The sequence below is a fragment of the Pristis pectinata genome, chromosome 5 (assembly GCF_009764475.1).
Source record: "Pristis pectinata isolate sPriPec2 chromosome 5, sPriPec2.1.pri, whole genome shotgun sequence".
In the NCBI taxonomy this organism is placed as follows: Eukaryota; Metazoa; Chordata; class Chondrichthyes; order Rhinopristiformes; family Pristidae; genus Pristis; species Pristis pectinata.
In genome coordinates, this window is record NC_067409.1 from 111,532,957 (window position 1) to 111,559,437 (window position 26,481).

The window sequence follows — 26,481 nt, forward strand, 5'->3', positions numbered from 1 at the left end:
AAAAGCCATGGCCAATAAAATTTCCTGACATTTTCTTTCTTCATTGACATTGGCATAATGTGCTACATTATCACTACATGTTTAGTTGTCATGTCATTAAGTACGTGCTTTTGAATGTGTATATGTATAAAGTGCTATTCTCTCGAATATAGTTGAAGTTACTTGCCACTTTTAAATATATACTTTGAGAAATTATAAATTTGTTAACTGAATATTACTGGTTTTAACATTTTTATTGCTGTTAGAGTGTGCAGGGAATGTTTATGCATGTATAAATTTTCTGGTTTATTTTGGCAGGAACTTTAATGAAATCATAATTGTACATTTGTCTCTGCTTTCTAAGTTGACAAGTGAGCTGAACTTTTCGAACTTTTCACTTTGAATTGGTGATGTTGGATGAAAAATCTTAAAAATAGGAGATTGACTGGGTTCTGTTGTCTGGTATATTGCAATTATTGTTGATTTTGTTTTAATTGGAATTTAAATTTGAAAACCTGTAGAAAAGTGACTGGTAACATCTGATTCTGACTAGGATGTTAACTTTTTTATAACTTTTAAAGTTGTCTTTTTAAACAAGTGGATATGTGCTATTTTCTGCCTGACATATGACTTCATGACTTAAAATTGCTTCAAGGCCTCAGTATAAGGAATCGATGGTGGATTACTGTCTAAGCTGCAATTGAAAGATTGGCCAAACATTCTTAGCACACAGATGTATGTAGTTGTGGAATCAAGCTGGGTTATTTAGGATCAGGGTTAAGAAGAAACTGGCATTAGTTTCATTCTTTGTAAGAGATTATTTCTGTCTATTAGTAATTCTTCTCTCGCGCTCTCCTACCACCTCATCTATCCCTTTTGCCTGCCTCGTCTTGTGTCCTCCTTTTATAGCTCTTCCATTTTCTCATTCTCTTTGATTCTTTATTCTGTCCTCTCCCCTCCCTCACTGCAGGCTCAGTTCCCCCACCCTTACTTCTCTCCCATAAAATTAAACCTTATGGACTGCAGAGAGAAAGCTGCATTTTAGGGAAAGTTAACAGTCTAACAGATAAGCTATCGTAGCAATGTACAAGATGGAATTTTTAAATGGCTTTGACTTTTGAGGTCAAACTATTTTTTGGTTTCCCAGAAAGAGATTTTAAAAAGACACAAACATGTGGTTTAGAACTTTCAAGCATAAATGCAAAGTAAACAGTGCATTGATTAGAGAATGGCACAGAAGGGCTTTCAGGGTAACAAGTTTAAGTTTTAAAAGCATTGAAGGTAATCTTGCATGTTACAACAGGCAAGGCTGAGGTGCATGATATGGATAGAAAAGATCACATGCTAATTCATTGGTAAGCCTTCTGAATCCCAATCTCAAGGGACAAGGCTGAAGAAACCTAATGCTTCCCTGAAGGAAACCATGCAGAATGCACAAGACTCAATGAGGCAAAATATAGTTTGTTTTGACCCTACTTATTTATATTTGACTGCCTCAGATTTGAAGACCTGTATTTAGTTTACACTGAGAATAGATTAGAGAAATTAGCATTGGTTTGATGGTGTTTTAAGTTAAACTCTTGGATAAGTAAAAGTTTTCAACCGTTGAGTGACACTGGATGCACTTCAGTTTCCTGTACAAATAGTGGACGAGAATGTCATTAAAAACAGAATATTCTGTAAATACTCCTGCAAGTTCATCGGTATCTATGGATAACTGATTTTCTATCTAAGTACTGACTAAAGAGTAGTAAGAAATTTATAATAGTTGATTCAAGTCAACTATTAAAGCCACCTTGAAAAATGAACCTATGATATTTTTAATGTGGGTCAACTCCATTTTTGCCTGGACCAATTTGTTGTGGAAAGCCTCTGGCCCTTTCTTTTGTATCCTCTGTCCAGTGCTCTCTTGGTTCGTTTCCCATCTTCAATACCTTCAACCAACCACCCATTAGATGGAGAAAGTTTTGAGTTCTTCCATGTCAATGATAGGGTGCTAAGGAATGTTGATGAACAGAAGGACAAGTCCGCTGTTCTCTGAAAGTGGTAACATGGATAGATAGCGTGGTGAAGAAGGCAGATAGCATACTTGACTTCATTGGTTTGGGCATAAATATAAAGGTTGGGGTGTTGTGTTATAACTTTACAAGACACTAGTTAGATACACTTGAAATATTGTGTGTAGTTCTAGTTGTCACACTGCAGGAAGATGTGGTTCTACTGGAGAGAAGGTCTGCATTTATAGCTTTATTTTTAGGTAGACTTGATATGATTTAGACATGCTCTTCTACATCCCTCATTGAACCATCATTAGTTCCCTAGTTTGATGGTAATGCTAAGTCTGCAGAAGTATCCACCTGCAGTGTTACAGATTATTATGGATACAATACTGCTGATAAACTACGTTGCTTCATGGATGCCCAGTTCTGAATTTCTCCCACTTAACGCAGTGGCAAATGGATGTGTCCATAGTTCGTCTCTGGTGGTGAGATGTAGGTGAGGAAAAAATATCAAGTCACTCTTTCCCTGCTTTCTGTTCTCTGCTGCACGCCTGTCTGGTAGCGATGATTTTCAAGGAACAAGAATAGTGATGTCCTTGCTGCCCTTAGTGCTTTTTTCCAACTGGAAGACTATGGATTCATCAGCTGAAGGAGAGCATTTGTTAGAAATCCTTAAAGGATGCCTTGCTTGCATTTAACTACCTCAGCTCCAGTGGGGTCTGGGGTTAGTGGAGCTGCATTGTTGAGGGCTCCATATCAGAATGCTACCCCTTCGGCTTTGTCTGCCAATGGGATAAGAAAAACACAGGAATTGTGATGAAGGAGACTGGGATGTAGGTGAGTTCAACTTTATCAGGCCTTCTACGTGATGGGTCTCATAGTTTATATCTAAATCCCATGAGGCATCATTGACTGCGTTGGGTGAAATAACTTGGTGCCTAAGTCGCCATTGGCAGCTTGTCTCATTCTTGTTATTATTGTGTTCTCTTGCAGTTTTGGGCAAGTCAGTGACTTGGGACGTATGTTTAAGTTGCTATTGATGTAAATAGGAGTTATCTGATATTGGGATAGCTTAACATTTGTCAAATTATGTGTTAATGAGCACTGGAACTGATGAGAGCATGATGAGTCAACATGGTATCTTGTGGAAAACCATATTTTGGGTGGAATTTTATTGGATATTCAGCCAAAGTTTTAAACACTATGTAGATACTTTTTCTTGTTGCCACCCCTTGCCCTCTCTTCCATTCCCCCCCCCCCAACCTTAATGTATTGAAATAATTAGATCTATGGTATGTTGCTCAAAGGACACTTGTTTATTTAAGTTTGGACAGTTTGTTGGCAGGGTACTTAATGATTGAAAACCTTAACAGCTGAGTCCAGTCCTGTTTTCTTTTACCTGGTATCTGCATGGATTTACCAGCAATCTGAAATGATATTGTCTGTTTTGTTTTGTCCAGAGTAGCAGAATGATCTCAAGTTTTCTGCCTGAAATCAATTATTTTAACACAGATGATTGAATTTAGAAGCGCTGTAGTTTGACATCAGATGGTGTTGTTACTTTCTAGAACAGCTGTGGATGTCATCTGTCTGGACTTCAGTAAGGCATTTGACAAGGTCCCACATAATCAGTTAATCAAGAAAGGTCAGATGCATGGGGTCACTGGAGAATTGGCTGTGTGGATCCAGAACTGGCTTGCCCGTAGAAGACAAAGGGTGGTGTTGTAGGGACTTATGTGGGCTGGAGGCCTGTGAGTAGTGGTGTTCCACAGGGATCTGTGCTGGGACCTTTGCTGTTTGTGATGTACATAAATGACCTATGAGTATGTTGATGGATGGGTTAGTAAGTTTGCAGATGATACCAAGATTGGTGGAGTTGTGAATAGTGTAGAAGACTGGCGACGGATATGGTGTGATATAGATCAGTTGCAGATGTGGACAGAGAAATGGCAGATGGAGTTTAGCCTGGATAAATGTGAGGTGTTGCACCTTGGTAGGACTAATGTCATGAGGCAGTACACTTAAGGGCAAGACCCTTAATATTGTTGAAGAGCAGAGAGACCTTGGGGTGCAAGTCCATGACTCATTGAAAGTGGCTACACAGGTAGACAGGGTGGTTAAGGAGGCTTATGGAATGCTTGCATTTATTAATCGGGGTATTGAGTATAGGAGTCAAGGAGTTATGATGCATCTCTATAGAACTCTTGTTAGGCTGCATTTAGAGTATTGCGTGCAATTCTCGTCACCTCACTTTAGGAAGGATGTCGAGGCCTTGGAGAGGGTGCAGAGGAGGTTTACTAGGATGCTGCCTGGATTAGAGGGCATGTGCTATCAGGAGAGGCTGGACAAACTTGGGCTCTTCTCTCTGGAGCAGCAGAGGCTGAGGGGTGATCTGTTGGAGGTGTATAAAATGATGAGGGGCATAGATAGGGTGGACAAGCAATATCATTTTCCCATTATTGAGGGGTCTAATATGAGAGGGCATGCATTTAAGGTGAGAGAAGGTAGGTTTAGAACAGATGTGAGGGGTACATTTTTTTACTGAGAGTGGTGGATGCCTGGATTGCGTTGCCTTACAGGGTGGTGGAGGCAAATTCATTGGGGGCTTTTAAGAGGGGCTTGGATGGGCACATGAATGAGAGGAAAATGGAGGGATATGGGCATTCTATAGGTAGGAGGGATTAGCTATGTCGGCACAGCATTGTGGGCCGAAGGGCCTGTTCTGTGCTGTACTGTTCTATGTATCAAAGAAGTGACTAAACTTGTAATTGTTAGATCCCTCTAATGTTTTTTTAAAAAAGAGTGGATTTATTATGTATCTAATGCAACAAGTAGTATGTAAATAAGATATTTCCATTTCCACAATGGGGTGGTGTACTTTGTGTTAGGGACACATTACTAAAATGTTACCCAATTAATATAAGTTCGTTGAGAAACATGCAATCAAAGGATTTTTTTCAAATTATTTTTGCAAGTAATGTAACAGATAAGAATGTATCCACAACCTGATTTGCAATTATCTTGGGTTAATGTGCAGCTTTTGCTGCAGCAAAAGAGGATTTTGTGAATCAAGCTTATCAGTTTGTGGCAGTGTGCCATGAGACTCTCTCCCCAGGAGACAGTTGAATTCTATAAGTTAACATCTGTTGTGAGTTTTATTTAGACCTTGTTGATTGATGCTCTAAGCATGGGTTTTCTATTATTATACCCTGTCCTCAGGCATACCAATTTTCATTACAACTTGATTTTTGAATAAATGTTGAAAATAATTTAATTCTCTGATGTAATTTGGCTACAAAACACTCATTTTCAACATGCAGATTAGCCTTTTTACCTTTTTCTTGAGATGAATAATGTAAGCTTTTCTGAATTTTTAGTTCTATGCAAGTATACCATGAAAATTAGACCACAATTGAAAATCATGTTTGACTGGATCTACAAATCTTAAATTGCATGGAACCTGTGAATGAGAAATAGGAGTGCGAGTAGAACAATTCACTGGAGTTCAGAGATTGGGTTGGCCACAGTTCTGCACCTCTGAAGTTAGGAGCTTGTAGTTCTTTTGTCTTGCATTTATCAGTACAATACTGCTGTATATGAGTAATCCTCTCCAAAACTTTAAAATATTTTTTTATAAATAATGAGCTCTAATTATGTTGTAACTTTATTTTAGCGACACGATGAAGAAGCTATCGTGGATTTGGGTAAAACAAGTACAATTGTCAATACAAACTTCGAGAAGGAAGAACTAGAGAGTAAGTTTGCAGAAGCTTTGAGCATTTTGAGCTTTGAAGTTTTGTTATAATTGTGTTTTACAGGGGACCAAGCAGTGAAATGCAAATTGCCTCCTAATGCAAAGAAATCTGTTTAATAGTACAGCATCTCTTTGGGATGAACTTGGAGCTTACTCCATGAGGATAAATTGGTGCCCAACAGTATTTGGCTTGTCTTCCTTTTACAAAATCACAGTGTTCTGAATCTGTGTTGCTTCTCATGTTGCCTTTGCACTTCTCTAAATCATTCAAAGACTTGTCTGCAATAATTGTGAAACATATTGCTCTGTGTATGTCACAACTTTTTGATTTATTGTTTTCTGTTGATATGTTTTCTATTCTTGGGAGGCTGTGATGAATTGTTTTAGCAACTGGTCATCTCGATCTTGTATGAAAGAATGTAAGATATGGAGTGAGTGAAAAGCAGAATTAAGTTTCATGGGAAGAGCTGCTGCCTTGCAGCGCGAAAGACCAGGGTTCAATCCTGACCTCGGGTGCTGTCTGTGTGGTGTTTGCATGTTATCCCTATGTGCTCCGGTTTCCTCCCATGTCCCAAAGCCGCATGGGTTTGTAGGTTAATTGGCCACTATAATTTGCCCCTAGTGTGTAGGTGAGTGGGAGGATTTTGGGGGAGTTCATGAGAATGTGGAGAGAATTTTAAAAACAAAAGGGGATTAATGTAGGATTAGTGTCAATGGGTGATTGATGGTCAGCATGGACTCGGTGGGCTGAAGGGCCTGTGATTCTGGATTAACAAACATACCTGGACCTTTCAATTAATGAATTAATTGTCATATTTCTTTAGTCACTAGAAAAATCGCATGAAATAGCAAATAATGCATGCAGAAAACTCAGAGGGAAAGTGAGAAAGAAAAGAAGGGTAAAGAGAGAGAATGGCATCAAGTATAAGAGGGAACAGGAAAAGGGTTGAGAGATGTGGGGCTAATCAGAGACACAGGAAATTTATTTGAGGAGACAAAGGCATGGCTAAGGTACCAAATGTGTACTGTACTTCAGCAAAAGAAGAGATGCTACTGGAGTTTTGGTAGGGGAAGATGTAGTTGAGATTCTGGATGAGCTGGAAATTGTTTAAAATGTAGTCTTAGAAAAGCTAGTTGATAAATCAACTGATCTAGATGGGAAGCATCCTGAGAAAAAGAAGGAAGTTGCACAGACCCTGACCATAAGTTTCTGAACATTAATAGACTCTGCACTGGTACCCGAGGAACGAAAGTTTGCAAATACTACTCCCTTAGTCAGAAAAAGATGAAGGAATGGACCTGGTAATTACAAGCCAGTCAATTTAACCACGGTGGTGGGGAAAGTTGTGGAAACAACCAGGAACAGAATTAACAGTTATTAGGATTATTTTGCAGCATCTGGATCTTCCTAAATTCAGGGATAGTTATTTTGCAGCTGCTCGTGTGTATTGGAATTATTTTAATGGTATAATTATTTCAGAAATAAAAATTTTTCTCACCAATTAAATTTCTGTTTTTCAAAAGCAACAATCTGCTGGAGGAGCTCAGCGGGTCAAGCAGTGTCTGTGGGAGGAAGGGAATTGCTGACGTTTCAGGGTTTCGATCCGAAACATCGACAATTCCTTTCCTTCCACAGATATTGCTTGGCTCCCTGAGTTCCTCCAGCAGATTGTCCGTTGCTCAAGGTTCCAGCATCTGCAGTCTCGTGTCTCCTGTTTTTCAAAATCGTTTGTTTCTTCTGGGGGTTGCATCAGTTTTGACTGGGCATGTGTTTTAAATTTCAGGTCACAGAGCTGTATACATTGGTGTGCATGTTCCCCTTGGTAAGCAAAGCCGAAGACGGCACAGGCATCGTGGACATAAACATCATCATAAGAAAAAGGGAAAAGAGAAAGATTCAGATAAAGATGATGGACGAGAATCTCCCTCATATGGTAAGAGGTGGGGGGGAAAAGAAAAGGACCCTTAATGCTGAAGCTTAAATGGATATTAAAATGTTTGACAATTGTGGTTCCAATATTTTTCAAGGATTCAAACTTTAAATATTTTTAATGAATTGCTCAAATGATGAGGAACAAGGTGATATCAAAATTTACCAGACTAGATGGATGGGCTGATAAGTGAGAAATGGAATTCTTTCTAAAGAAGTGTAAGGAAACGTACTTTTGCAAGGGAAACTAGGTAAGGGAATTTGTACTAAAATTGGATGCAGGATGTAGAGAAACAGATGCATCTTCAGATGCATCTTGGAATGTACTTCCATAGGTCCTAAAACATAGTGAGACTGGCTGATAGTCATCAAGTCTCACAAGAGACTTTTCCTTTTTTGGTCACCGTACCTAACTGGGAGCTTATGCTAGAACTGCACCTAAGTAGGTCATAGTGACTGTACTGTGCACAGTTCTAGTCACCACATTACAGGAAAAATGTGACTGCACAAAGGAAGATCAAAGGAGATTTGCAAGGGATATTGTCGGGATGCAGGATGTGACAAGTTGATGAAGTTGGGGTTACCTTCTTTCGAATAAATGGAACTGAGGAGAAATTTAATTGAGGTGTAGAAAAATTAAGAAGCCTTGATAGGGTTATCAGGAAGGACCTAATTCCCTTGACTGAAAGTCACTAATTATGGGCAAAAGATTTAAGGGCACAGATGGAAAATAAAAAGTTGAGAACAAGGATATTGTGGTCACTGCCCCGACACCTCCCTCCTCAGCTCTGATCTGTGTGCCTTCAGTCTAGCTCATTCCTCCCCTTCTGACAATGAACTCTTGCTCTTTCTCTCTCTTCCCTGCGCAACCCCAGCAAATACCTGCCTTGTTTTCCTTTTGCCTTCTGTCTCGCCTCCCACCCTCTGTCGCCCCTCCCATCCTTCATTCACTATGCACCTGTAATTTTGTTATTTCTCAACCTCTGCTTTCACATACCTGCCATCTAACTGTGTGTGTGTTCTTCCTCTCAAATGCCCTGTTGCCCCAAACACTTATGTATGGGCATTCTCTTTACATAACCCCTACTAGTAATTTTGCTTTGCTATTTTCCTTTATTGCATTCTATTTTTAATGTAATTTTCTTTGTCTGGACTTTCTGGGGAGCTGAATATCTGCTACCTCTTGATGAACCCCCACCTAACAAAAGGCCAGGATTGTGATCTTTTGTTTTCAAGTTGTTATGCACATTCTGTGTTCAGGTATAATGTTAGGGAGTTTGTAACCTAGTAACCAGTTAAGTTACGAGTTTTACATGCTTATCAGCTTTTTAAAGTTTTAATATAGCAGCCAATGATTCCATTCTGATTATTGTATCAAATTCATTTGTCTTTGATACCATGAAAATGTAGCTTTTCAAAAATAATGTTACGTTATTCTTACTGTTTAAAGTATTTGAGACTGCTTTTGGAATACTTATCACTGAAAACTCAAATGTAAATGAAACTTCCAGAGCATTCAAAACTTTCTACTTTTGCAAAGCCATTACCATGAAATATATCTGCTGATGTCCAGTAATTAAATATTAAACTATGCCAGATACACCCTCTGATTCATTTGGGGCCATTTACTTTGAAACGCCTTTTGCTATAGACTTACATAACTTTATCAACTTCTACCATTGTGTTACTGTGGTGACATAACAAAATCTCATTCTTTTTTTAAACTGATTAATCATGATTTTTGTTGTAACATTGCAGTCTGAAGGCCAACTATGCAAATACTTGGCAAGACAAGTTTGGATCAGAATCATTAAATTGCTCTCTTTTCACTGCAGCTGAACAGAAAGAGCAAAGGTTAAAGCCAGATTCACAAGTTTGATGTTAGTTTTTTTTGTGTGTAAAACATCTGTGTGTAGTTTTCCTCATTTAAAAATAATTTCTACTCATCGTCCTGTTCAACATGCTTCCTATTCACCCTCAATAAAACTCAGCTGATTTACAGTTTTGCTGCCCATATCCTAATTCATCCCATTTTCTCATCATCCCTATGTCAGCCCACTGTCATCAGCATCTCATTTGTAACATTTGTCTTGGCCCCAAACTGAAGAATCACACCCCCACCCTCCACTCTCCTCTTTGCTAACACTATTTAATGTTCTCCTTAAAACGTGCCTCTATGTAAAGCTTTAAATATCCTTTGGATCAGTCACTTCTTTGGCAATTTGTTACCCATGTAGTGCTATTGATATTATATTGCTAAAGCAGTATTATTGTAAATTGTTGTTATTGTTCTGACCGCCCCCTATTATCTCCAGCCTTTAACCTTTTCTAATGTCCCTTTTCAAAAGATCTGACTGCCACTCGTGATTTCTCCTTCAAACCCTGCCTGCCTGACTGCATCGTTCACAGCCATAAGATAAATGAAAAACTGCCCAACACAAGTAATTGCTGAGACAAGATGATCACTTGCTTATAAACTGTTTTAGAAAATATCGAAAGAAGCTCATTAACACTGGAAGTCTCTTTTATCTTAGCACAAAGCTTGTTTGAATTTATTGGCCCATATTTCTTGACAATGATGAGGTACTGCACTTGTCTCTCCTCACTCATTAGCTCAGTGGCATAAAAGGAAAAATCTGGCACCACCCAGCAGATCAGGCAGCAGGTGTGGAAAGAGAGAGCGAGAGCTAATATTTCAGTTAATGCTAGATCCTTTATTCTAGCACTCAGCTGCATGACCTGCAGAGTGTTTCCTGCATTTCAGAATCAGGTTTATTATCACTGACATATGACGTGAAATTTGCTGTTTTGCAGCAGCAGTACAATTCAAAGACACAAAAATCTATAAATTACAAAAAATAAAGTGCAGAAAAAAGAATAATGAGGTAGTGTTCTTGAACAATTCAGAAATCTGATGGTGGGAGGCGAAGAAGCTGTTCCTGAATTGTTAAGTTTGTGTCATCAGGCTCCTGTACCTCCTCCCTGATGGGGGTAACGAGAAGAGGGCATGTCCCAGATGGTGAGGGTCCTTAGTGATGCCACCTTCTTGAGACACCACCTCTTGAAGATGTTCTCGTTGGTGGGGAGGGTTGTGTCCATGATGGAGCTGGCTGAGTCTACAACCCTCTGCAGCCTCTTGCAATCTTGTGCATTGGAGGCTCTATACCAGGCTGTGATGCAACCAGTCAGAATGCTCTCCACCGTACATCTGTTTCCAAAAAAAAAATTTGTCAGGGCCTTTGGTCACATACCGAATCTCCTCAAACTCCTAATGAAGTAGAGGTGCTGGCGTGCCTTCTTCATGCTTGCCTCAATGTACTGGGCCCAGGATAGATCCTCTGTTTTGTTTCTTTTTGTGTTAGATTTACAGCATCTGCAGTTTTATTTTCATGGATCTCCTAGAAAAAAGGCAGTTTCAACATGGTTGTCGACTGGGCCTTCTGGATGTAAATGGTATCACATAGGAAGGCTTAAATGAACTCTACAAGTTAAAATGTTTGCCTGGGTGGCTAAGTCATGCCCCAAGGCATTAGATATTGTTAACTGGCAAAGGGTTTGAACCTTTGAGTATACCTGTATACCAAAACTAATAATGAATCATACTCCCTACTCCTCTATCCTTGCAATATTCCAAAAAACCTTTGTTATACTGTCAATTTTGCAGAAAATTTAAGCTACTTGTTAATGGGCTATGTGGTTGCCAATGTTGAGGCAGAAGAAATTTGATTAGGCATGAGGCTGGAATTAGTTTCCAATGAAGAGGTCTGAAGGTTATAAGACAGGAGATGGTTACCAGGAAAGAGAGATCCCCACAGGAGATTTGAACATGATAAGAAATGTAAATTATATCTTTTAAGTTTAAGACCATACAGAATTAAAGATGTTTTTCTTTTGGACCATTCAAATTTCTTGGTATTATTGTTCACAATGCATATTAACTTGTGCATAATCACCATTAACTTTTTGATTGCACTTATTTATAATATTCTGGAAACATTGCAATTATATGAGTTGTCAAAGTATTATTTCTATATTACTCTAGAAATTGACAAGCAAGTTATTTTCACTTCTACAGATGACACATTTTCTTAGGTCTATGGTTTGTGGTTTGACACTTTATTTGTACAGTACATTTCTATCTTTGAGTCTTCATGAATCGAGTGCAGTTAACCAGCTGTGTGCTATCAAAATTTAGAAGGGCACGTTCAAATTTAAAGGACCCTATAACAACTCGAGTTAAACCATTGATTTTATTTTCTTTTTCTTTGGGGGGGAAAAAATATTTACAGATACTCCATCGCAACGTGTCCAGTTTATCCTGGGGATAGAAGATGATGATGAGGAGCACATGCCTCATGATCTTTTTACCGAACTGGATGAACTTTGCTTCCGTGATGGAGAAGATTGTGAGTGGAAAGAAACTGCCCGGTAAGCACTATTATTGCAATAGAAGAGGTTATTATTTTTCATTTTAATTCGTGCCTACCTGGGTGGGTATTCACGTTTTGTACTCTACAATTACATAGAGAATTTGACCAGAAAAGTACATTTTTACTTGTCACCAAAAGCTGACAAGGGATTTTCTCCAAGAGCTCTTCTGCTGTTGGTCAACTAATATGATTTTTAATGCTGCATCAGAATCTTAGGAGTTCTGTTAAATCCATTTTTGTTGTAATCTTGTAACATCAGGTTTTAGGAATTTTACTGTACAGCAACTGATTTGGAAACACAAAGATATATTAAACTTTAATGCGAGAACTGTTTATAATAATGGTGATAAACTTTGAGCATGGATCAGTACATGGAATTACGATGTTGTGGCCATTACAGAGACTTGGCTGTCGCAAGGGTAGGAGTGGCTGCTTGATGTTCTGGGGTTTAGATGTTTCAAAAGGAATACGGAAAGAGGTAGAAGGGGTTGGGGGAGGGTGACGTTGCTAATCAGGGATAGTATCATAGCTGCACGAAGGGAGGACATCCTAGAGGGATCGCCTATTGAGTCAGTGTGGGGGGGAAGTCAGAAACAGGAAGAGAGCGATCACTCTATTGGGAGTATGCTGTGGGCCCCCAAATAGCCACTGGGACACTGAGGAGCGGAGAAGTAGGCAGATTTTGGAAAGGTGCAAAAATAACAGGGTTGTTGTCATGGGTGACTTCAACTTCCCTAATATTGATTGGCACATCCTTAGTGCAAAACATTTAGATAGGGCAGAATTAGTTAGGTGTGTCCAGGAAAGATTCCTGACACAATATGTGGACAGGCCGACTCGAGGAGAGACCATGCTGGATCTGGTATTAGGCAATGAACCTGGTCAGGTGACAGACCTCTCAGTGGGCAAGCATTTTGGGGATAGTGACCACAACTTTCCTGACCTTTAGCATAGCCATGGACAAGGATAGGAGCAGACATTATGGGAAAGTATTTAATTGGGGAAGGGCAAATTATTATGGTATTAGGCAGGAACTTGGGAGCGTAAATTGGGAATGAATGTTTTCTGGTAAATGCACTGCAGAAATGTGGAGGTTGTTTAGGGACCACTTACATGAGGTTCCAGATAGGTTTGTCCCACTGAGACAATGAAAGGATGGTAGGGTGAAGGAACCATGGTTAACAAGAGAAGTGGAAGGTTTAGTCAAGAGGAAGAAGGAAACATATTTAAGGTTTAGGAAGCAAAAATCAGACAGGGCTCTTGAGAGTTAAAAGGTAGTCAGAAAGGAGCTTAAGAAGGGACTTCGGAGAGCTAGAAAGGGACATGAGAAGGCCTTGGCAAGTAGGGTTAAGGAAAATCCTAAGGCGTTCTACATGTATATGAGGAATAAGAGGATAACTAGGGTGAGGGTAGGACCACTCATTGGATAAGGGGGGGGGGGGGGGGGAGTGTGTCTTGAGGCAAAGGAGGTAGGGGAGGCCCTGAATGAATACTTTGCTTCAGTGTTCGCCAGGGAGAGGGACTTAGACAAATGTGAGGTTAGAGTAGAACAGGCAAATGTGTTGGAGCATGTCGAGGTGAAGAAAGAAGCAGTGTTGGAGCTACTAAAAAGCATTAGGATAGATAAGTCTTCATGGTCTGATAGGATATACCCCAGGTTACTATGGGAAACGAGGGAAGAGATTGCTGGAGCATTAACAATGATCTTTGAGTCCTCCCTGGCCACAGGAGTAGTACTGGAGGATGGCAAACATTGTTCAAGAAAGGTAAAAGGGATAATCCTGGGAATTGTACACCAGTGAGTCTTGCGTCAGTGGTAGGCAAACTATTGGAGAGGATTCTTAGGGACAGGGTTTATGAACATTTGGAGAAGCATAGTCTTATTAGGGATAGTCAACATGGCTTTGTTAGGGACAGGTTGTGCCTCATGAGCCTAATAGAATTTTTCAGGGAAGTGACGAGACAAATTGATGAAGTTAGTGCGGTGGATTTGGTTTAGATGGATTTTAGCAAGGCATTGACAAGGTTCCCCATAGTAGGCTCATCCAGAAATTCATGAGGTATGGGGGCCATGGAAAATTGGCTGTGTGGATTCAGAATTGGCTTGCCCACGGAAGGCAGAAGGTGGTTATAGAATGGGAGTATACGACCTGGAGGTCGGTGACTAGTGGTGTTCCGCAGGGATCTGTTCTTGGACCCCTGCAGTTTGTGAGTTTTATAAATGACTTGGATGAAGAAGTGGAAGGGTGGGTTAGTAAGTTTGCAGGTGACATGAAGGTTGGTGGTGAAGTAGATAGTGCAGAAGGTTGTTGTAGGTTGCAACAGGATATAGACAGGATGCAGAGCTGGGTGGGGAAGTTGCAGATGGAGTTCAATCCAGAGAAGTGTGAAGTGATGAACTTTGGAAGATCAAATTTGAAGGCAGAGTACATGGTTAATGGCAGGATTCTTAGCAGTGTGGAGGAACAGGGATCTTGGGGTCCAAGTACATCCCTCAAAGTTGCCACACAAGTGGATAGGGTAGTTAAGAAGGTGTATGGTGTGCTGGGGGATTGAGTTCAAGAGCCGAGAGGTAATGTTGCAGCTCTATTGTTGTGAGTTGAGTGTTGTGAGTTGGGGCTTTTCTCTTTGGAGTGACGGCGGATGAGGTGATAGAGGTATATAAGATTATGAGAGGGATAGACAGAGTGGACAGCCAGCATCTTTTTCCCAGGGTGGCAATGGCCAATACTAGAGGTCACCCGTTTAAGGTGAATGGAGGAAAGTTAAGGGGAGATGTCAGAGGTAGGTTTTTTTTTGCACAGAGAGTGGTGGGTGCCTGGAATGCACTGGTGGGGGGGGGGGGGGGGTGGGGTGGTAGGGGCTGATATGATGGGGTCATTTAAGAGACTCTTAGATGAAAGAAAAATAGAAGGTTATGGGAGGGGGATAGATTGAATGTGGATAAGGTTTATATAGGTCAGCACAAGTTCGTGGGCTGAAGGGCCCTTACTGTGCTGTACTGTTCCATGGTCTATAAAACTAATTTTCAAAGTTTATTATCAACAAATTTATACAGTTTTATTCTTGGAATTTAATTGATTTTAATTGATCTAAAATGACCATTTAAAAAACATCAGATCTCACAGTAAAAGTGAAAAATGCTGGAAATGCTCAGTAGGCAAGGCCCATCTGTGGGAAGAAAAAACGGGGAACATATGAGGTGAAAGACCCTTTGTCAGAACTGGGAAGGAGATCCTGCTGAATATTTCTGGCATTTTCTGTTAGATTAGCATCTACAGGTTTTTTCCCGCTCAAATATCATAAAGCCATTGAAATTCAAGCAAATAATTAGTCTGCATATAAAGTGGGGCTAAACTTCGAGAGTGGCTGGAAACCAATGCAGCCATTTTGAAGCACTTTTGCCTCGCAGTGGGGTGTCTAGTTCATTTCCACATCTTCCATTATGGTTGAGCTCGGCAGTAATTAGATTTTTTTCACATATCATGTCTGTTGCAACTAAAATAAAGACCAGCAGCAGAGTTCAGTGACTTTTAAAGTCTAGAAAACCAGTCCTGATGTTCCAGTATACATATGTAATCTATAAATGTGATCTGAATCTCTGATGTGCTCTAGGAAGCCTGCCAATTCTCTTGTAGTTAGCAAGTGTTTTGCTTCGGAGATTATTGTTCTAGATGATGGCAATTTCCTAATTTATATTGATAAGATTACTGCTTTTGTTTTGTGCCATGATTACAGTAGAAAGTAAAAGGAGTTTCCAATTTAACAGAAGTATGGTGTAAAAGTTATGGTTTCCTTACTACTTGCAAAAAGTGATTTCCCTTTGTTAGACCTTTGTCTTGGAGGTAACTAGAGCTAGGTTGGGAAAATTCCAGCTTCTTGCACCATTGAACCAGACTGGATAATCATCTATGAGTCTACAGTGCTGTGGATTCATTAGCTTGTTAAAGCTTGAAAGATGACTAGATTTCGGTCTTGCATGATCAAATATGCTTTCTTGCACAATTTTCACCTTTTGTTATCTCAGTTTTTAGCTGGTTTCCCCTCAACCTCTCCTCATGGCCTCTGAACAGACCTTGTTTGTAGCACCTTTCTTTTCTTTGGATCCCATTCTCACTAAACTTTTCTCTAATACCACATTTTTTTGTCCTCTTGTTATAATTCTGATATGTTCTGTCCACTGAGGTACTGTCCCCAACCTTTTTCAGGTTGCTGACAAGATACTACTTCCCATTCCTCACTCCTCAAAAGTTCTGAATGTCACCTCCCAAGGCCATGCTTGTCCTTCTCCAAATGCGTGTTTGAATCTACCAAGTCAAGATTCAGAGCAGATTTTGCACTAAAATGGCCCTAACCAAAGCTACAAATTACTTTACTTTATCTGTGACTGCCATTGAGCTGGATTATGTTTCTTGTTTTTCTCTGCCTTTTTGCTGTATTTGATATGGTCAATAACACCATCCTGCTATTCGTAATCCAAATGGATGGGAGTGGTTCTCTTGGCTATATCCAATTATAACCAGGTCATGTACAGCAGTAGGGTTTCTTTTTATTATTGCATTATTACCTCTAAAGACCCTCAAGGGGAGAAAACTGTACACAGTACTACTTGTGTGGCTTCACTGATGTCCTATGAAGTACTTAAGATTAGTTATTGATTTCTATCAAGGATTGTTGTTGAGACAAGTTTGCTTTTTCTAGACTTGCTGCTATCTGTGGGAAGTAGTATACTAGAAACTAATGGAAATGAATTTAGCTCAAGGTTTCTGCTTAGATGTGGGTCCGTTACTGGATATTTTTCTTAGTGTGCACGATAGGGTTGGTGAACAGGAGGCAAGATGAGTTGAAAGATAAAGATGGGGTAGGCAGAATAGCTCTCAGCAGGAGGCTACATCTCCAGATATCTCTGAGACACAGTTCTCTGTGCATCTCAGTGGCAAATAATGAACAGGATATTTTCAGTTCAGGAAGGATGTCCTCACTGTGATATGCCACAGGTTCAAGCAACAAATTCAACTGCAGGGCAGGTGCACACTCCTCTGTGAAAATCATGTTAGTGATGAACTTCTAGGCTCCAAATTAATTTGAGGCTGAAGCTAGAGATGGAAAGGGTAAGGTTGGTCCTCAATTTAAGGCCCTAAGTTGGAGGAAAGCTGATTTTGATAGTATGAGAGAACCTGGCGAAAGTAGATTGGGAGGATGGTGACAAACATCTAACCAGTGGGAGTCTTTTAAAAGACACTTTAGTAAGAGTTCAGGGCTAACATGTTCCAGGAAGGGTGAAAGACAAAGATGACAAGATTAGGAAACCTTAGGTGACAAAAGGTTATTGAACGTTTGATTGGGGGAGAAAAAGTATATGACTTGTGTAGGTAACTACAACCAAGCAAGTTCCTTGATGAATATAAAGGGTGTAGGCAAGTACTTAAGAAATTGGGAGGGCAAAAAAAACTGCCATGAACTATCCTTAGCAAGTAAGATTAATGAGAATTTTAAGTCATTCTGTAAGTATATTAGCAGCAAGAGGGTAGTAAGGGAATGAGTTGGCTCCCTTAGGAACCAAAGGGGTAATCTAGGTGTAGACCCGGGGGGGTGTAAGTAAAGTCCTAAATGAAAATTTCTTGTCTGTATTCACCAAGGAGAAGAATGAGGAGGATAGTGAGATCAGGAAGGGGTACTTTGAAAGTCTGCAGGTAAAGGAGAAAAGCAAAAAAAAACAAGAGTTAACAAAGGAGATTGAAGAAGACAGAGCAGTAGATGTTGTCTATATAGACTTTAAGGCATTTGACAAGGTTCTGTATGGTAAGCTGCTCCAGAAGATTAAGGCACTTGGGATTCAAGGTGAGCTGGCTAATGGGATCCAAAATTGGCTTGGTGATAGGAGGCAAAGGCTGGTAGTAGAAGGATGTTCTTCTGATTGGAAGTCCGTGATTAGTGGTATACCACAGGGATCTGGAGTGAGTGCAGTGAAGATTCACTAGGATATTGCCTGGATTGGGATAACTTTAAGAAAGGTTGGTTCATTCTTTGCAACGTTGTAAAATTGTTTGGAGAGCTTCAAATGAAAGATGGAAACTGATTTGGGAAGCTACAAAGTATTTGGAAGAAGGGAGGTTGAAAATAGGACGGAACTTTAAAGAATTTAAGGTTTGGTTTTTGAAGAGAAAAATAATGTTGGTAGATTAAAGGAGAGAGGATAGAGAATTCAGAGCATTCTTCAAGCTACTGGAGTCCCAGCTACTCAAGGGAGAATACTTCCAAGGAGCCCAAAGGGACCTTGACAAGCTGGTAGAGAACTTAACTGCAAATTAGATATTTTTTTGTGCATGGGGGCATGGGCAACCTCCAGGGTAATGGCAGGCACTTTCACATAAAACATAGAACAAGCCCTTTGGCCCACGATGTCTGTGCCCACCGTGATGCCAATTCAAACCTCACATCTGCCTGAAAATGGTTTAAATCCCTCAATTCCATGTCTGTTCTTGTGTCTAAGTCTTCTTAAATGTTGCTGTCATATCTGCTTCCACCACTTCCCCAGCAGTGTGTTTTCTGCAAACTTATTGATCTGCCCACCAACGTTTTTGTCCAAATCCTTTATGTATCACATACAACAGAGGTCCCAGCACTGATCCTTCTGGAACACCAGTGGTCACAGACCAACAGCCAGACTAACACCCCTCCACCACTATCCTCTGTCTTCTGTGGCCAAGACAATTTTGAATCCAATCTACCAAGTCCCCATGGATCCCATGTGTCTTTATCTTCTGGATCAGTGTACCACGAGGAACCTTGTTGAAAGCTTTGCTAAAGTCCACGTATACAACATACACTGCCCTGCCCTCATCACTCACCTTCATCACCTCTTCAAAAAGGCTCGATTAAGTTTGTAAGACATGATCTCCCCCACACAAAACCATGCTCACTATCCCTAATAAATCTATGCTTTTCCAGATGCAAGTAGATCCTATCCCTGAGAATCTCCAATAATTTCCCTCCCACTTGTGTAAGGCTCACTGGCTTATAGTTTCCTGGTTTGTCTATTGTCCTTAAACAAAGGAACAACGTTAGCTACTCACCAGTTCTCTGGGACCTTGCGTGTGGATACAGAAATCTCTGTCAAGGACCCAGCAATCTCCTTTCTTGCCTCTTTCAATAACATGGGATATATCACATCAAACCCTAGGGACCGATCCACCTTAATGTGCTTTAAGAGTCCAAACCACCACCACCTTGATATCAACGTGCCCTAGAGTATCAGCATACCCCTCCGTGATCTCACTATCCTTCATGTCCTTGGTGAATACTGATGTGAAGTACTCATTTAGTGCCTCATCCATTTCCTCTGGCTCCTTTGTCCTTGAGTAGTTTTACCCTCTCCCTGGGTACCCTTTTGTTTTAAATGTATTTATAAACTCACTAAGGACATTTCATGGCCTCTTTTGACCCTCCTGATTCCCTGTTTAAGTTTTCTCCTGCTTCCTTTATATTTCTCAGAATTCCCTGTCTGAATTCCTCTCTTGGTAGGATATTGCAGGTGAGATGTCTGTGATGAATACTAATGTGGCAGGAGCCTGGAATGATCCTGAGGGTAGGAAGCTGAGAACACCGATGATCTTGACCTTCATGAGCATGAACATGCAGACATGTATTTGAGGTTACAGGAAGTCGCAAATCTCAACGAGGATAGGAAATGCAAATTGAGTATTGGCCCTTTTGAAAAGCATGGTTTTGTTGGAAACAGAATTAATGAAACCTAGTTGTTCTGTGTAGTGATATTGAAAATCCATGCTGGAAAAAAAATTTTGCAAGTGTTGTTATTGTTAATGTCTAGGTTTTACTCCAGAACATTGTTTCTGTTACAAAAAGTCTGCTGGAAAGCGAAAGGATAAATTTCTTGCTGTTGCTAATGGTGTTGAAATTTGGCACAATATTGCTCTGCTCCAGGTTAAGCCTGTCTTAAACTACGTGTAACTTTTTCTGAGCTGTGAGAACAAAATTCAAGGCCAAAGGCAAAATAAGGCAGACGCGGGAATTTAAAAGGAAGCCGATAAAGCTGAAAGTGCTCAGTTGGTCAGACAGCACCTTTTGGAGAGAGAAGCAGAGTTAGTTTGTTGACAACACTTCTTATGAAGGTTACTGGCCTGGGGTGGGGGATTGACTCTTCTGATCTGCTCTGTTTTCAGCATTTTCATTTTTGAATTTCTATGCCTAGTGTGCATCCAGTAGACATCTTAATTACAACCAAGAAGTCTTTCAGCTATTCATCCAAGATTATTTGACAGTTTTAGTAACACTGCATGAAAGATGGTGATTTGAACTACTTTCAAAGAACCATCTAGCATAACAGAGAGCTATTTATTTATGTACAGTGATCTCATTGGTCTACAGTCTCAGCATTCCTTAACTGTAATCTCCTGCATGCGTCAAGAGTGATGACAGAGCATCTATCTGCGGTTGTGTTCAACAGCACTGTCAGGTGGACAAACTGCACCTGTCTGCAGCCAAGCCTGTCTGGTATCAAAATGTAGGCTTTATTTTCCAAAATGTACATTTGGTATCAGTCACAATAAGTAATAGGGCACAAAAGTAGAGTCATTGAGGCATTGATTCACAAAATTTCATGAGAAAAATCAATAGATAACCCGTCAGTCAAGATGTGACAAAAATATTGCAGGTCCATTCCCTTTTAAATTACTTTCCCACCAAAGCAAGATGTATTTTACTTATAATTGTCCTTTAGAAACAATGTCCTATGCCTGGCACACTTGTCTTGCCACACAGACAGTCTGATTCACTGTACGAATACTGGTGGTGTGTGCAACCAATTAAAGTAATTCAGACATATCTGTTCTACCTATTATAAGATTGATTCCAACTATGCATTAAGATTTTAATCATAAACTTGTTTTAATTGCCATTTGATTTTTTAGAGTAAATACTCAAACCATCTGTTTTTTGAGTGCCTCCTTTACATGCCATAGCAGCCTCAAATATAATTCAGTACTAAACATGTGGATGTATTGACCTGCTTCTCATCTCAGATGGCTGAAATTTGAGGAGGATGTGGAAGATGGAGGGGAGCGATGGAGTAAACCGTATGTAGCTACCCTCTCTTTACATAGTCTGTTTGAGTTGAGAAGCTGCATATTAAATGGAACAGTCATGCTGGACATGAGAGCTAGTACCACGGAGGAAATAGCAGGTTTGTACATGATCACAGATGCTTTGTGTTCACTTGTTGTGTGCAGTTGGCATAATTCTTTAGTAAGCTTTCATAAAAAATAACTTTTTTATAACCATGAGCATTAGAATAGTAGTTGTGTAGTATTTTATGAAAATGTAGATTTGAAATGTGTCATTGCTGCTTGGGTAATGTTGGTCTAATTGAAACCATTCTCATACAGGTCAGGTCATTTTTATCATTGACATAAATTAATGGGTTGCCTTTGTTAATTCAGCAGTTAAGAGCTTTTAGATTAAATGTTTATTGCTAGATTAAAGTGCCATAGAGGAATTACATTGTATGAAACTGGGTTTAATTGTTATTTCTTATGTCTGCTTTTTATTTATTCTTTGATGTGATACATTTCTTCAGAAGAGACTGTGAACAACTGACTTGTGTGCACTATTTTAAAGAGATCATATCAACTATAACAGTAAACTGGGGTTGCAATATTTACTTGCCCTTTATCTGAAAAAAAATATAGAGGGAATAATGGTTTTAAATAAAAATTGAAAATGCTGGAAATACTCAGTGGGTCAGGCAGCATCACCAGAGAGTGAAAGAGATCATATTTTAGGATGGTGACTTCATAAAAAATTCTGAGGGTGTAGTAATAGTCCACATTTGGGAAAGCAGATCAGGGGTAATCAGCAAGACTTTGTCTGAAGGGAAATCTTGTGACTGATTTGATTATTCTGTTACTTCAAAAAAACATATTGATGGGGGCTGTGCACCTGATGTACTTTACGTGGACTTCAAAAATGCCTTTTGAGCTCCACATGGAAGGCTGTGGGTTCCAAAAGGTTAGAGCCCATGACATTCAAGGCAAGTTGGCAAATTGGATTCAAAGTTGGCTTGGTAATAGGAAACACACAAGAAAATATCTACAGGAGTAAGCCACTAGGCCACTCAAGCCTACACCACCATTCAATAGAAAAATGGCTGATCTGTGCTGGGCCTCAACTCTTCTGTGCCAGTTTCCTGTACCTCCTAAATCTTAAACTCCAACCCCTTTACAATAAAGGTCAACATGCCTTTTGCCATCTTAACTGCATGTTGAAGTTGCCTGCTAACTTGCAATTCGTTGTTTGGAGCACTTGACTCCCTCTGAACTTCACTCATTTGCAGACGGTGATAGTGGAGGGTTGCTTTTATGATTAGAAGCCTGTGACTCATGGTGTACCGTCGTGTTGGTGCTGGGATCCTTGCTGTTTGTCAAATGCATTAACAATTTGGATATGGATGCAGGAAGTAGGATTAGTAAGTGTGTACATGACACCAAGGGGGATAGTCTTGGGTTACAAAGCAATATTTACCAGGATGTTGCCTGGACTTAGGGGGGCCAAGTTACAAGGAGAGGTTGTGTTGACTGGGACTTTATTCCCTGGAATGTAGGAGATTGAAGGGTGACTCTGATAGAGGTATACAAGGTCACAAGGGGCATAGACAGGGTGAGAGCACAGTCTTTTTCCCAGGGAGGGGAAGCTAAAAACAAGAGGGCATAGGTTTAAGATCAGAGGCGAGAGATTTAAAAGGGACATTGGGGCAGCTTCTTCACACAAAGGGTGGTGCATATTTGGAAATAGTGGTTGAGGTGGGCAAGATTCAAAAGCCTAGATAAGTACATGGATAGGAGAGGTTTAGAGGGCTATGGGCCAAATGCAGGCAGATGGGACTAGCTCAATGGGCAACACAGTCGGCATGGATGAGTTGGGCTGAAGGGCCTGTTTCCGTGCTGTATGACTCTCTAATATTGATCAACAGGTAAATTGGGCAGATTAATGATGGATGGAATTTAATCTTGATAAGTGTGAAGTAAAGCATTTCGGGAGGTCTAATCAGGGTAGGACATGCATCGTAAATTGTAGGACCCTAGAGAGTACTGAGGAATAGAGGGTAAAGTCCATAGATCCCTAAAGGTGGCAGCACAGGTGGTGAAGAAAGCATGAGAGATGTTGGCCTTCATTAGCTAGGTCATAGAATGTAAGAGAATGGAGGTTTGGTACAATTTTATAAATCTTCTGTTAGGCCAGAGTCTTATGTGCAGTTCTAGTCACCACAATATAGAAAGGAGGTAAGTTGCACTGGAGAGGGTGCTGAGGAGATTTACCAAATGTTGCCTGGGGTGGAAACCTTCAGTTATGAGGAGACACTGGAAAGGTTTGTTTTCCTTGTAGTGGAGGAGCCTAATAGAAATTAAGAGGGACATAGAGTGGATAGTAAGAAATTTTTGCCCTTTTAATGGAGATGTCTAAAACCAGAGAGCATAGGTTTAACGTGAGGAACAAGAGCTTTAGAGTGGATCTGAGGTAGATTTTTTTTCCACCAGTGGGTGATTGCAGTCTGGAACACACTGACTGAAGAGGTGGTGGAGGCATGAAGTAAACGAGGCAACCACATTTCTGTGATTGCAACAATATCATAGTCCTATGTGCCAATGAATGAGAACTGAAGAGAGTGGGAAAAACTGGAGTTAAGATGCAGAATATTGAAGTTGCTGTAAACCTAAAATAAGAGTATGCTGGAAACACTCAGCAGGTAAGGCAGCGTTGCGGAAATGGAAAAACAGAGTTAATGTTACTAGTTGATGACTGTATTAATACTAGTCAGTTCTGATCAAAGTGGAATGGCTGGTTATCTGAAATCTTTGCAGAAACCATCTGGGTGGGGTTGCAAGTAGAGGTGTGGAAAATGGAATGGACGTGGTTGAGAACCCATGTGGGTCCAATCTTTGTCCTTTTGTGGGGTATGCAGGACAGTCCTTGTTTCAATCCGACTTTGGCATCCACTCCTTTTTCTGGTCCATTGATCACTGGTGCAGCATCCTGCTCTCAAATTAGAATTCCAGCATGTCAAAACATTTGTTACCAATTTCCACTCTGCTCCCACTTTCATATGGCCATTTCAGACTCTTTCCTCCCCTCTCAAGTTGCCCATCTCTACTTTGGGATGGGTAGTGACTAATGTTCATTGTAAGGCCACAGAGTCCGACAGCAATTTTGACTCTGGCTCTTCCCATCTTGCTTCCTGTAAAATTCCATTCCATCCTGCCAGTTTCTCCAATTCCATCTGTTCTAATGACAGCACCTTCCATACTGAAGCTTCTATGGTTTTCCCCTCCACAGTAGTTGAACAGGGCTCTATTTCCTGCATATCTGATCTTAACCTCTCTCTGGTCCCTAGAGCAAAGATAGTTTTCCTTGATCTTGCCTTCCAAAATATCAGCCTCCACAGATAACTTGGAGTAATGTCCATCACCTTTGTGATTACACCATCTGTCACATCTTGCCCTCCCTTCCAAAGCCTCATTTCTTCCACGACTCATGGATTCACTTTTCATCTCTACCACACCCAGTCCCCTTATTTTGTCACTTTTCTGTGTACCTGTAGGCAAGGCAACACCAGCCTTTCACACTTCCCTTGCCACCATCCAGGGACCCAAACAATCTTTCCAAATGAAGCAGCAATTTACTTGTACATTTTCCCTCCCATCTCCAGCAATCTGAGTTTGTCCCTAACCATTGGTGCTCATTGTGTGGAGTTGGCACATAGCATGGGTTCCCCCAGGTGATTCAGTTTTCTTCCATGTCCCAAAGATGCGCTTGTTGGTCAGATAATTGCTACTGTAAGTTACCCCAGAGTACATGGGTGGTAGAATAATTGAGGAAGGTTCATGGGTATATGAGAGAGAATAGATTATAGGAAAATAAATGTGGAAATTAATGGGAATGTTTTGAGAGCATTAAATGGGCCAAATGGCTGCCTCCTCTGTAGTAAGAAAATATATGTGAAATGTAATGCATTTGGTGCTTACATTGTGGTCTTCTTTGCCATGGAAAAATGAAATGCAAATTAAATGACTGCAGAGTGTCTCCATTCAGATCACAAGGTGACCCTAAGTTCCCAGTTGCCTGCTGCTTCCATCTCATCGTCCTTCAAGGATTAGTACAGATGGGATGAGTATAGATGGGTACTTGATGGTTGCATTGAGCAGGGTGGGCTGAAGAGCCTATTTCTGTGCTGTATGATTCTATGAATATTCTTGCTCTTGAAATTCAACACACTTCAGATAATCAGCCTTTCCAGTTTGTATCAAATTTGGTTAATTCTGGTCAATCTTCATCAACTTCTGTTGTAACTCTGCTTTTCCTTCTCCCCAAATATTCCTGACTGGCTGTGCATTTCCAGAAACCTTTTGTTTGTTTTGGATTTCCAGCAACTGCTGTGTTCTGTCTATCAGTTCTAGCAGCTTGTTTTTCCTTTGCTCACTTTCATCTCCTAGTGAGATCTTCTCAGACAGATCAGCTGCAATTAACACGCTTTTAGCACCTTCTCTCAGCTGACACCACTACCACTTGTGCCCTCTCCTTCAGTCCCCACTCTCTGCAACCAGAAGTATGTTTGATTTCTAACTTGGTTCTGGTGAAAGATGATCAATCTGAAGTTAACCCTTTCACTCTCTCTGTAGGTGCTGTCTGACCCTCGGAATTTCCAGCATTTAGTTTTAATTCAGATTTCCAGCATCTACACTTTTTTTTGGGCTTCTTTGTGGGCTTAATCTAGTTGGTAACTGCATACAAGGTATTTTCTGTTTTGTCTTTTAGTGTATGCTTTTACCTCAACTATGTTGCCACCAACCCCCATTTCTTATCCTTACTGTTTTTCATGGTCATGGACTTATTTTCTTTGTTACTGCCTTTTTTAACCACATGCTGATGTTTTTGGCTCATGGTGTTTTTTCTCTTCCTTGCTTGCTCTTGTGTGTGTATTATAGATATGGTGCTAGACAACATGATTGCATCTGAACAGCTGGACGAGACCATGCGAGACAAAGTGCGGGACGCACTACTGAGAAAGCACCATCACCAGAGTGAGAAGAAGCTGAGTAATCGCATCCCAATTGTTCGCTCCTTTGCAGATATAGGCAAGAAACATTCTGATCCTCACTTGCTTGAACGAAATGGTGAGATGTTTTGTAGTATCCAATTTATTTACATCTCTCCAGAATAATTGCACCAGAAAAAATGGTATTTAAAACTTTCTATAGAGTGGTTAATGCTTGGTTTGCTGTGTATTCCAGCATGATCCATGGTTTTTAGTGTTTTCTTTAAATGGGCATGCAGATAAATAATTTGTTATGTAACAGTGTTTGCAGAAGTTTTTTT

The 26,481-nt window shown here is 40.3% G+C and overlaps 1 protein-coding gene across 1 annotated transcript in view; it reads left to right on the top strand.

Moving 5' to 3' along the window:
• LOC127570772 (sodium bicarbonate cotransporter 3-like) overlaps positions 1-26,481 on the top strand; it is a 125,724-nt gene that overhangs the window by 36,884 nt on the left and 62,359 nt on the right. The window contains exons 2-6 of the mRNA XM_052016592.1: positions 5,653-5,734; positions 7,518-7,667; positions 11,953-12,091; positions 21,135-21,295; positions 26,091-26,279. Of these exons, the coding sequence (XP_051872552.1) occupies positions 5,653-5,734; positions 7,518-7,667; positions 11,953-12,091; positions 21,135-21,295; positions 26,091-26,279 (721 nt within the window). The remainder of the gene's footprint in view (positions 1-5,652; positions 5,735-7,517; positions 7,668-11,952; positions 12,092-21,134; positions 21,296-26,090; positions 26,280-26,481) is intronic.